At 34.7% G+C, this 12397-nt stretch overlaps 2 protein-coding genes across 2 annotated transcripts; one reads left to right on the top strand and one right to left on the bottom strand.

The window, feature by feature from the left end:
• Window positions 1–83: 83 nt before the first annotated feature.
• dcaf17 (ddb1 and cul4 associated factor 17) lies at window positions 84–6682 on the bottom strand. The gene is made up of 14 exons (XM_055031484.1): window positions 6112–6682; window positions 5923–6026; window positions 5326–5416; window positions 5031–5167; window positions 4858–4936; window positions 4419–4508; window positions 4237–4344; window positions 4034–4136; window positions 3127–3266; window positions 2196–2305; window positions 1997–2081; window positions 1824–1907; window positions 901–1056; window positions 84–611 (listed from the first exon to the last, which is right to left on the bottom strand). The coding sequence occupies exons 1-14, from the start codon at window positions 6238–6240 to the stop codon at window positions 504–506; spliced, it is 1524 nt and encodes a 507-aa protein (XP_054887459.1). The 5' UTR covers window positions 6241–6682; the 3' UTR covers window positions 84–503.
• Window positions 6236–12025, top strand: mettl8 (methyltransferase 8, methylcytidine). The gene is made up of 12 exons (XM_055031485.1): window positions 6236–6313; window positions 7175–7225; window positions 7581–7740; window positions 7878–7969; window positions 8077–8234; window positions 8347–8427; window positions 8542–8591; window positions 9250–9310; window positions 9556–9695; window positions 10706–10812; window positions 11445–11510; window positions 11854–12025. The coding sequence occupies exons 3-12, from the start codon at window positions 7589–7591 to the stop codon at window positions 12006–12008; spliced, it is 1062 nt and encodes a 353-aa protein (XP_054887460.1). The 5' UTR covers window positions 6236–6313; window positions 7175–7225; window positions 7581–7588; the 3' UTR covers window positions 12009–12025.
• Window positions 12026–12397: the final 372 nt, after the last annotated feature.

Genomic DNA, 12397 nt, shown 5'->3' with positions numbered 1-12397 from the left:
CAGACAAAATTAATTAATTAAATAAATACAAATAATGGAATTATTGCAAAATTTATTAAATCAAGAAGCCAAATGGTTATATGCTTATTTATTGATCTAATTTTGGCTTAAACTTAGGAATTTGTTTTATCACTGTTAAGTGAAGAGAATCCTCTTGATTGTTTATTAAACAACAACATTTTTAAGAAGCCTTACTCTGTCAGCAAAGTACTGTTTGAAATTGTTTGCAGTTCATGTTCAAATTAAAATTAAGAATTTCTAAATGTCCTTTTAAAATTTAAATAAAATGTGTATGTATGTGCATGACAAAAAGCAAAAGAGAGAAAGAGAGTTTATAAAAAAAACAATAAAATTTTTGCGGTTGTTAGTGATTAAAGAAATTTATAATAAAGAAAACAGATATTCAGACAGAATAAAAATATACAATAATCCACAAGTTTACCACTCCTTCCAACAACTTTACAACATTGTGAAAAACATCTCACTATCATTCAGTCAATTTGTCATTTAGTGATGGTCCTGAGTTTATAAACATGGCAGCAGAACTGGCTGCCCTTTTGCTCAATGTGAACAATGGTGTCTCTGTCAAAGAACAGCTCATGTGGATAAGTCTGAAACAGAGAATAGAAATGCATTAACTCACACACAGCCTGATGTTTATTTCTTTACTTTGGAACCAACTACGTCCTTATTTTGTACGACTCACAGCAATGTTTTCCCAATCTACTGCCATGCACTACCAAGCAGTGAGTTTCTTTTGTTGACACATGAACATAATAGTAATAAAACTACTCAAACATAGAACAATTTATAATGAATATACTTTTATATGACCCTTTTTCTACTGACAGAAAAAGGCTGATTAATTAACAAATTGATAAGCTTCTTTATATTACAAACCTCATCCCAAGGCTCATCCAGATCAATCTTTCGCTGTAACCGCCCTGTTTGGTTGTCATGCAGTTGGACATGAGCTCTGCCTTCCTCGCCCTCCCCGTTAGTCACCGCTATGGCCAAAAGGTCGAGTTCATCCTCGTATTCCAGCAACCGAAAGGTCTGAAATATCAAAAGACTGCTCTGAGTTGAACAAATTTACACCTGCTCCAAAAAAACGATGCATATTGTCAAGAACAGTATCGGCTAAGAACAGAAAGTTACCAGTGACACACAAAAAAAATAAATCTGTAAGCATAAGATCTGTTGTAGGAGCCATACAATACACATTTTTATAGACAGAGCCTCCTACACATTTTCCATAACACCTTGTTGTAATTTACAGTTTTCTTATGAGGAACCGCTAGATTCTCAAAATTTCAAAACAAAATTCATATCTGCAATACATTTTATGAGACCTAAAGCTGTGACCACAGGCCAGGTCTAATACACATCCAAGTATAGATTCATCATGTGTTGCTTTGGAACAAATGCTGCTCATATGACTGGAAAGCTTTTTGGTACAGACAGCTAGGTGGTGGTTAGACTATGCTTAATTTAGAGATGATCCTTCATCAACTTGTAGGTGTTTTCAGAGAGTGTTCGCTCTTCTATAAACAGAGGAGTGATCAGATTTGTGCAGATGGGATTGATTTGCAGCAAAATATCTGTCTGCTAAATCGACTGTCTGCTATCCCTCTCTAGATTCTCAGCAACAGCATTAAGATGCATACGCAGATTTAAATGAGAACAAGAGCAAAAACATGGATGTTTTTTTGTTTTCACATAAATTAAACTTGGGGCCTCAGGGACAGTTATGTCAAGAGAAAAAGAAGTACTATGTCTGTGTGATTTTGTTTATATCAAGGCTCAGAACAGTCTATTGGTACCTCCTGCATTGGGTCATCATCCAGTTGTTGAAATCTCGATCTCACTACCCGGCCTGAAGACGTGACGGTGACACGAGGGGACGGCTGCAGAACATTGACACCAGCAACGCTCAACACCATGAGTATTAATAAAACATCTTATATACAGTAAAGATGCTAAATATTTCACCTACGTTGCTTTGATGTGTTGTCAGAGAGTAATCCTCTAGCACCTCTGATGGCAAAGGACTGTTTAGTTCACTAATGACTTTCAGCACACTTCAAAAGAAAGGAAAGACATACATGATCATACAATATGTGCAAGCGACACAGAAGATAACAATGACGTTATATAATACTATTTATATTGTTAACCTTGACCGGATCACTCACTTTATAGTGTTGGGTCCAATGTGGATGACTCTCCCTGAATCGGCCGGATGGAAGAAGATGACGTCATTCTCAAGAGAGCAACAGTTCATGTTCTGGATTCCATTTTTTGCCTAATATCATAAAGATATGTAGTTAAAGGCATGGTTAAATTGGACAATGTGTGACATGCTGACTTTTTTTATTATGAACAGTATTTTGTTACCACCAGTCGCTTGCAAAACTAATTCTCACCCCTTGAACTTTGCCATGTTTTGTTGTGCTCCACCAACAAACATTAATATAATTTCTTTGGATTTTATGTGAAAAACCAACACAAAGTAGTGAAAAATAGATTTGTGAAAGAAAAATCAGCTTCGTAAATCGTCTAAAAACTGAAATGTGAATTGTGCGTCCACTGTATTCAGTCCACTGTATTTTGATATTTATGAATAAAATTCAGGGCAATCATTTGCCTTCAGACGTCACCTAATTAGTAAATACAACCTACCCGTGTTTCCCTCAATATAAATCCAGATGTTCTTTGAGAGCATCCGAAATTAAACATCATTATGAAAAACAGGGAAAGCAACAGATAAGTCTGAGAGGAGGTTGTAAAGTTTAAAGCAGAGTTACGTTAAAAAACACTGAAGTATTAAACGTCTCACAGAGCTCTGTTCAACACATCAACAGAAGACATACATAAAAAAGAATGGGTTGAAACTGATGTTGCCATTGCAATACTTAGTCAGTATTTTTATATTGCAAAGTTTTCTAATATTATGTCTAGTCAACGTCTGTTGATACACAATTCAAAGCTCACTAATTTGTACTTTAGAGAGCACTAATCAGGTCCATGTTTATAATTTGTCCCAAATACTGATGAACAAATCATTAGCTCATCAGCCAAAGAACAAATGTTGTCCTGCAAAGATGAAGAAAACTCTATATTTACCAAAGTGCTGTCCCTGAGTGAACAGATGTAGTGAGTCCCTCTGTGTTTTTTGTGTGGTGGAGTGTAAATGTAGTGCCAAGGGAAGCCACCGATCTGGACACCATTGTGAGAGAATGCCTCAAAAAGAAGTGGTGGCGGTTCTGTGAAATAAAAAAAACACATATTTCTAGTGACAATTTGTGTGTATGCCTGTTTTTTTTTTTTTTTTACTTTTATTTTATTGGCTTTATTTGAAAGTGGTTAGACAGGAAATTGGATAATGAGAGAGGGGGAAGACCTGCAGAAAAGGTCATCAGGTCGGGTCTTGAAGTGTGACTGATGTGTCAAGGACCAAAGCCTCCATACGTGGGTTGTACTTCACTCTGAGCCACCACAGCACCCAACAAATTATGTTGAACTCCTTCTAACTTGTACCAATGTTATGAAGGAGGTTCAAAAGACCCAGGGTTTGTTGAAGAGAACTTGCTCAAGTTACCCTAACAATGGAGATTCCATTTGAGTGGTTATATGTTTATACTAGCATGTTAAACAGACGGAATTTTGTGTCATAAACAACGTTGCATAAAAATTAACAATTGATCAGAATCTATGTTGGTTGCAATCTTAGATGCTACTACGTGGTGATAATACCATCCAAAAAAGTATTACATTTTTAATTTACTTTCCATTATAACAAGAAGCGTTCTTGTTATAAGACGAGATAGCTTCGTCATTTTTTATTTTTCTTATTTGGAGGGTCGAGAAAAATTCACTTTTGTATTTATTCATAAAAGAAAGTTGCTATCACTGGTGTTTAAGTTAAGAAATCTTTCTCAATATTTGCTATAGTAATGAAGACTGGAGTTTATAAAAGCTTAATAGAGGGAAGAACTAAATGAAGGAATGCCTCGGGGTTAAAGTGCTTCACCTGTGATCTGGATGTTAACTGGGATACCAAATGGAGCGTCCCCGACGGTTCTGTGTCCCAGCAGGGGACTCTGCTGTCCCAATGTCAACTCTTCAGTTAAGCACTAACAACAAAGACAGTTATTTTTCATCTATGGTATTCTACAAATACATTTCAATGATAGCATGTTAATGGAGATCGTTCCAGCTGATTGCTCCACATACTCTTTGGACAATGTGCTCGAAGCTGTACAGTTTCACTGACTTGTTACTGTAAGACACAGCAAGGACACCCTGGGACAGAACCACATCTGTAACACCACTTCCAAATCCCTGAAATAAAATAATTTCCATTTTATAACATGAATCCCAAATCAGGTACCCTTATATAATTAAATTAACTATACCTTTTTATTTATCTCCAAAATCCCCACAATTTGCAAGGGGAAAACATGAAAAATGGCCATGTGCATGATTGCATTCTGTGATATACCTGCCTGTGGGAGAAAAAAAAACAAAAAAACTACACAGATATTTGTTAAATATATTATTAAAAGGACACTAAAATGTTTAATTCTTACATGATAAATATCTATCAAGGCTATATTTATGCTATTTCTTTGTATCTTTATTTTTAATACATTTTGATGCAAAAAAATGGAAAGTAGACCCCCTTAATACATAAAAACTATTGTTTTTTTCAATTTAGTGATTCATCTATTTCAGAATAACAACTCAAGAATGCTTAAATTATCTTGAGTTGTTATTCTGTTAGGCATATAGGCTTTCAATGTCTCTATAAAAGTGCAACATGTTTTAAATTAGCTTAAAATAATAGATTTTTACCTGTCTTGCCAAGGGTGTTTCTTTGTGCTGAGTAGACTTAATGTAAAATGTTTCTTGTGAAACATTCCAGGCAAGATATCTACAAAACAGAAACACAAGTTTTCAAATATACATTTATAAAATAAAATAAACTATAACCCATCAAAAGACAAAGAACTGAGTTTTAAATATACCTGTACTTGTATTTAGGAGAGAGATAAACCCTCTGGAGCTCTTTTCCTGTTTCAGCTGAAATGCGGCAGAGCCAGTTATCTGCTGTCAGAACTAAGAGGCAGGGTTTATGTTCAGAGGGAGAGGATAAAGTTTTGTCCTGAAACAAACAAAAACAAAAAAAAATCAGGATATACTTTATTGATTGAATATAATTCTAGTTGACTTGTAAATTGTTGTAATAGAAGGTAGTTTAACTTTGCAAAAACAGTTACACGGCGCAAGTGAAGTACCTAAATACGTCTACATTTTACTCACAAGAGGACTCTGACAAAGCAGAGCATCTTCAATTTTCTGCTGTTTGGACTTCTTTGGGAATTTGTATAAATTCTGGGGCTGATCGTGGACACTAAAATCAGAAGATTTAAGACACACACTGGAACAATATAATGCAAGTAATATTTTAGCTAGCAGACAAGAGAGCTTTGATCTTTCTGAGGAGAGATCTTAGCGTAAAAATACAGGCTCTGGCAACAAGTCTTAAGAGATCAAATCTAAATGGAGTGTCTGAACTCTGAAGCCTAAATTATTTCAATTCTGCTAGGAAAGTTTTGTTGTTGAAAACCTCAAACAATGGATAGAAATAATCTATTTGCCACCTCCACATGTGACCAATGCACACATTCATCCTATGGTACCTGCTGGTATATGCTTTACTTTACAACAGTAATTAATTTTGCTAGCTAAAACTACCCTAAAGTGTGGTATACCTTTAGCTGGATAAGACTGTCAATTTTTAAATTCAAATTCCCTGACATGTTTTTGAGAAACAGCTGTGCTCAAATTGAGTCTGAACGTTGACCTTAATAAGTTAGATTATTCTGTAAATAATACAAGTGAATAATCCATACTCACCAACTGTAGCAGTTCTGGTAATTATCACAGTAGATTCTACCACTCTCGTACATTATTGCTGTTTTTGAAGTCTTGCTCCAAACTTTAATGAAGCTCCTGTTTTCCTACAGTGAGGCAACAATCATGTATAGTGAAAATATGTATTGAAAGCAGGAATTGATACAATTTCAGAGTGTTGCTTTATGTTACGTGAAGAGTGATGTTTCTGAGGATTTTCAAGCAGAATCTGTGTAAAGTCCCAGTATCCCAGATCCCTCTGCTCCTCCGGTTCAGCAGATCAGCGGTGTTAAAAGTCATCTTTCTGCGGGGTGGCGCCATCTGCAGGCGGAGCTCCTCAACAAACCAAAGCCTCCAAAGGTTCGATCAAACGGCACACGACATCCAGAACTAGGTAAGGATGGGGATGTTCTCCAAGCCGAAGAACTATTTACCAAATTTGATCTTTCCCAGATCGCAGTAGTTCTCAGCGTAAGTTAGCATGGAAGCTATCAAATATAACTTTTATTTTAGCTAAAAACCTCGATTATATATATTTTTCTTTTGCTAAAAGTGAGTTGTATATCTACATGGTCAGTGGGACCTGTCCAGAAGTTAGCAAAAGTTTGGTGATCGGTTTAATCTGAGAAAATTAATGTCGCTTTTCGGTTGGCGTTGTAGTTAGCTGGCCGTTAGCCCGTTCAGCTGCATGTTTGCCAAGCGTCTTCTTCTACGGACAAAATAAGAAAACATTTCCGACTGAAACCACAGCGCCGACGTTCGTTGGCTTTAGTTTGGAGACGTAGTTATGCTAGATCCACTTATTTCCTGTAATAAATGAGTTAAAACAGTGATTTGCGCTTTCAAATCACCACACGTTATTTTCCATTTACATTCTGCTCATATTGTAAAATATTGCTTTTTGTTTTGGTGACCTTGTTTTCATGTTTTGTCCAGTATTTTGTTTCCTTTAGTGCGTTTTCGTAAATTTGTCAAATTATATGCATTAATTTGTGTTTCTTTCTTACTTTTGAGAATAATATTGATGCAGTTTCTAATCTGTCATCCTTTTCATCCTAATTGAATATTTTTAAAATAATTGTGGATAAAAAGTTATGAGATTCACTTGTAATTTCTGAAATATTATGGATTATAGTTTTACAAGTACAAAATTGCATCTTCAAAATATTCGTATACACATTGTTACAGATCCACCATACTTAACACTGGGCCTGAGGTGCTTTTTCATGTACTCATCCATTTTGTTTTCCCACAGATCCACCTGGAGTGATTGAAGCTGAAATCTCAAACTTAGTCTACTTAAGAAGTAAAGTATGAATAAAAAATGCTTCTGTGGTGTTTATTTTAAAGGAATTGGGCCCCCATGTGTGGCAGCTGAGCTTTTGTGAAAACAATTATTATTTAATGTGGAATTCTATTATTGTTTTCTTAACTGCATAAATGTGCTCAGATTAAAGTATGATTTTTCAATGTGAAGCTATGTTGCCTCAGTTAAAGATTAATTTATCTTAGGATGTTTTACATTTTTTGCACACAATTTCTAAGGACCCAATAAGTATGCTGGCCTTATTTTAAAATTGTGTGTTGTTATTGAGAATTACTTTGCTGTTTCAGTTTCTAACTATAGAATAAATGTTATAATTGAACTCCTTGATCTTTAGCGGAGTAAATGCATAAACGGTGGACCTGCTCTTTGGTCAAACAAGCTTCTGCTTTCATCCGGCTTTACGTGAGATTCAAGAGCACCAAGGCGAGACCTACAGCTCCTTTGGGTTCACGGATTCTGACAAACCCCGATGATATCTTTAAACACAACATGTGGTCAGTAGCAATCTGTTTGTACCTTCCTAAAGTCTCTCCTTTACATTTATGAATCAAACACTAAAATTATAAAATCTAGTTTATCTTCCACTTTAGTTACAAATTCTATTAGTTTTTTTTAATGTTTTCACTATTAGGGACCATGTGCAGTGGACAAAGGAGGACCAAGAAGCTGCTCGGCAGCAGGCAGAAGAAAATTCAAGTATACGACTTCCTTTAACAGAGCAAGGTTACAAACACGTTGCCACCTGATTATTTACCTCATCACATTACTATTTATGTAATGTAAAAAAAAAAAAAAAAACGTTAAACATAAATCCAATTTCCTTCCTTCAGGTAAATTTAGCACAGATGCTTGCCAGTACTGGGACCAGTTTTACGAGGTGCACCAGGACAAGTTCTTCAAAGATCGCAGGTGGCTGTTTTTAGAGTTCCCAGAATTACTTCCTTCATCTGCAGAAGAAAAGAGGACAAATGCATACCGCAGTCATCAGGTAGCAGGCGAGGCAGCAAGCGCAGTAGCTCCCACACTAATAGGGAAACGGGACACTGTCGACACAATGATCCCATTCAGCACCGCCAAAAACAAATACCTTTTATTTCCAGGAAGCTGCAGCAGAACCAAATGAAACCATCAGACAAATTTCTTCTTTTCCTGGACAGCATGCGTCTTTCAGGATTTTGGAGGTTTTAAAACATGTTCACTTTCTTCATGTTTATGCTTATCCCCCTACTTAGTTTTAGATGTTTAGAGTGTTATTTAACTGCTTTAACGTGACCGTTCACTTTATCTCTTCTCAGGTTGGATGTGGAGTTGGTAACAGTGTATTTCCCATTGTTAATACCATAAAGTAGGTCATATTTTTAACTGATTTACACATAATTACTTATGTAAAGATTTATGTTTGATATTTGATTACTGTAATAATGTTTTATCTAAAGATGCTCTGATTGGGCTCATGTTCTCATTTTTTCTTTCTTCTTTTAACGTGCAAAATGTTATTTGTGTAAACTTTGTTTTAATTCAATTACAATCATCAAACTTTGACCACGAAAGAGAACAGATTCGCCGCATGTTCCGTGATTGAGGTAGTAGGATTAGATCCAATGTTAAAAGAAGTTACAAGAATATCATTTACATTCATGCATCAGGTTCAACTGATTTTAATTAAATCAGTTGATTTCTGATCAAACACAGTGCATCAAAAGAATGATATGCTTGCTGATGAGTTTCCTGGCAGAAAAAGTGGAAGTTTTCAGTTTTTAATATTTTATAAAAAGGAAAAAAAATCTGTGCTCATCAGTGATATCTTGGCCAATTGTTGATGTTTGGATGGTTCACCCGTTTTATTTTGACATTAAGCAGGGAACTCCTGAAACTTTCAAGATCTATGTTTTGTTGAAGTGATGAAAGAGTCTTGATTCAAAGGAACAAAATTATCCAAAGCTGCAGTACGTATCCACTTATGATTATTTGATATTTTCAGACCTGGTTATTTTGTTTCACAGGAAGACAGATTCCTTCTTATACTGCTGTGACTTCTCCCCTCGTGCCATTCAGCTGGTTAAGGTAAAATCTATTTGGATCAAAAACTAAGTAATAATATTAACGTGATGTTGAATCCTAAAGACAATTATGCATTTCTACTTCAATAAATCTTGAGGGATATGTTTATATCAAACAAGATTAATTTACGTTTATAGGAGTCCTGTTATTTTACTTATTTTACACACTTTATGCCAACGAAAATCTCCCACGTTCATTTGGAAACAGACAATTTAGTGAATGTGACCCAGTTTATTTCCCTCTAACAGGACCATCCGGACTATGATGATTCTGTGTGTCATGCCTTTGTCCACGACATTTGTGAGGAGGCGGACTCTTTTCCTTTTCCTCCTCAGAGCCTGGATGCTATCCTAGCAGTCTTTGTGCTCTCTTCCATTCATCCTCAGCGGTAGGTGAAGATTACAGTATAAAGAAGAGTTATTTATCAGCGAGCTGCTCATTCCCCTTTCACAACCCTCCAGCCCTCCTCTTTATGTTCCCTTGACTTTGAGTACCTATATTTTAAGACCCCAGTATGTATATCCTTTGGATTTTTTTCTTACTCTGCTGTTTTGATAAATCCTGTTAAAAGCAGTGAAGCAGATGTTTACTTTCCTGCTGGACATCCAACCAGAACTATATTTCAGCAGTTTAACACAAATCATATTCGGGTGTTAGAATGGTCCAGTTAAATTCCAGACCTAATTACAAATGAGAATCTGTAGGAAGACTTTAAAATGTTCTCAGATGTGTCATGCTCTTCAATTCAACCGGTCTTGACTTATTTTACAAAGAAGAATAAAATATTTCAGGCTGTGTAAAGCTGGTAGAGAAATATCCCAAAACACTTGCAGTTATAACTGCAGCAAAAGGTGCTCTACATATTATGGACCACAAATGCAAGCATTACTTTTGAGACTTTTAGTTAGAAAATATTTTCATGATATGCGTTTTTTTTTCCACTTCAAAATTGTGCCAACTTTGTGTTAGACTAGCACCTAAACTTCTCATAAAATACAGAATAAGTACTGTCTTGCAAAGGATGGATACAAATACAAGTAACACAAATCAGATTTATTTGTTAAATAAAAAAGCTGCATATTGTTTTCCTTCAACTTCAGGATTCTGCCATACTTGGGGTGATTCTGTCATATAAAATTACCATAATAAAATATTATTTTATGGTTGTGATTTGAAAAAATGTGAAGAGGTTCAAGGAATATTTATACATAAGCTGGGTGTCAGTTCAATTATATACAATTTCAGAGCTGTGCAGCAGGTGTTTCTGAACAGGAGAAGTATATTTAAATGTTTTCATTGCTTGCTTGCTGCCTGATGGATCACATTTCCACTGACTTTCATTTGCTGTTCACTTACAAATCAATAGTATTTGATTATTTGCTTTCTGTTTATTTACAGAGTGCAAAAAGTTGTGAACCAACTTTCAACATATTTGAAGCATGGAGGAGTTTTTCTCTTCCGTGATTATGGGAGATATGACCTTTCACAGCTAAGGTTTAAGAAAGGTGAGGCTCCTCATCGACTTTAAAACTAAATGTGTATTAAAATAAGAATGCCAGAATTATTACACAATATGCATTTAAAAATTCCAGGGTTTTCCTGACCATGAAATACATACATATATATATATATATAATATATATATATATATTATATATATATATATATATATATATATATATATATATATATATAGTTGTAAGGAAGATGAATGAATGAATGAATTTATTAATTAATTAAATAATTAATGAATGATAAGAAAGACACCAGGAAATAAGGAAATGAGGAAAATCACAAGGCAATAAGAAAAGGAGAAACAACAGAAAGAAGTACGGGTAAAAGGAAGTAAAGAAGGAAAAAGATGAGAGCAGGTGAAAGGACAAGGTGGCAAAGAAGAAAGGAGAGAGGAAAGAAGTACAAAAGGAAGTATACGAGGAAGAAAGAAAGGATAGACACAACCCTAGAATAATGGGCTAGCACAAGTTTTTTAATTAATCATTTTTTATCCAAACCTTGAAAGTACTGAAATAATTTTTTATATTTTTGCTGATTTTCTAGACTGGGTAGGAACCCTAGAAGTATATTTTTCCAAATACATATGCATTCCTGTAATTATTATATTTTTTCTAATATTTAGGTCGATGCTTATCAGACAATTTCTACACACGTGGAGATGGAACTTGCGTTTACTTTTTTACTAAAGGTATGGGTAATGACCGAAAAATGTACGCTTTACTTTATGCATAATACTGTACTGTGATGGTGAAGGTGTCCAGGATTTATGACCTGAGCTCAGCTTTACTGAACAAAGCAGTTGAGTACTTTTTTCCCTGGTGAATAATGTAAATCCATTCCAATATTTTCTGACTTTATATATTTTTAATGTATCACATCACTGAACAAAAAAAGAAATCACAATTTTTCTCCAGTTTAGAGAGAATTTGAAAACTGTATTCAAGAAAATCTAAATGATAGAATTTGGAAATTATTTTTGTAGCCAAAAAAAAAGTTCAGGCCACTGATTATGCTTTATGCAACATTTACAGAAGAGGTCCATAATTTATTTTCCAAAGCTGGACTTGAAGAAATTCAGAATCTTGAAGACAAACGACTACAAGTGAACCGTGGGAAGAAAGTTGTAATGCGTCGGGTGTGGATGCAGAGCAAGTACAGGAAACCACCTCTACCATCACCATTCTAGAAGCCCCAATAGCACAGCTGTGTATATATATATATATATATATATATATATATATATATATATATATATATATATATATATATATATATATATATATATATATATATATATATATATATATATATGGTTTGTGTGTGTGTTTTGTACTATTTAAATCTGTTCTGTTATAAAATGTTTTGTAACAGAAAACATCTGCAGCAAAATAAGTCAAATAAACTAATAAAACATATTGTTGTCTTTTCATCTTACTGTATTAATAATAGCATGACTCTTGTAAGACTGCTTAGTTAGTCATTGAATTTCTGTCCACCCAATATACAATACAAAAGAGGTTAAGTAACCTAATCAGATCGGAAGAACTGACTGATTTTACTGTCAGCCTACTATTT

Source organism: Poeciliopsis prolifica, unplaced genomic scaffold (genome assembly GCF_027474105.1).
Source record: "Poeciliopsis prolifica strain line A6 unplaced genomic scaffold, Auburn_PproV2 SCAFFOLD007, whole genome shotgun sequence".
In the NCBI taxonomy this organism is placed as follows: Eukaryota; Metazoa; Chordata; class Actinopteri; order Cyprinodontiformes; family Poeciliidae; genus Poeciliopsis; species Poeciliopsis prolifica.
The sequence above is the reverse complement of the archived record's forward strand: the minus strand, read 5'-3'. Positions and strand labels throughout refer to the sequence as shown.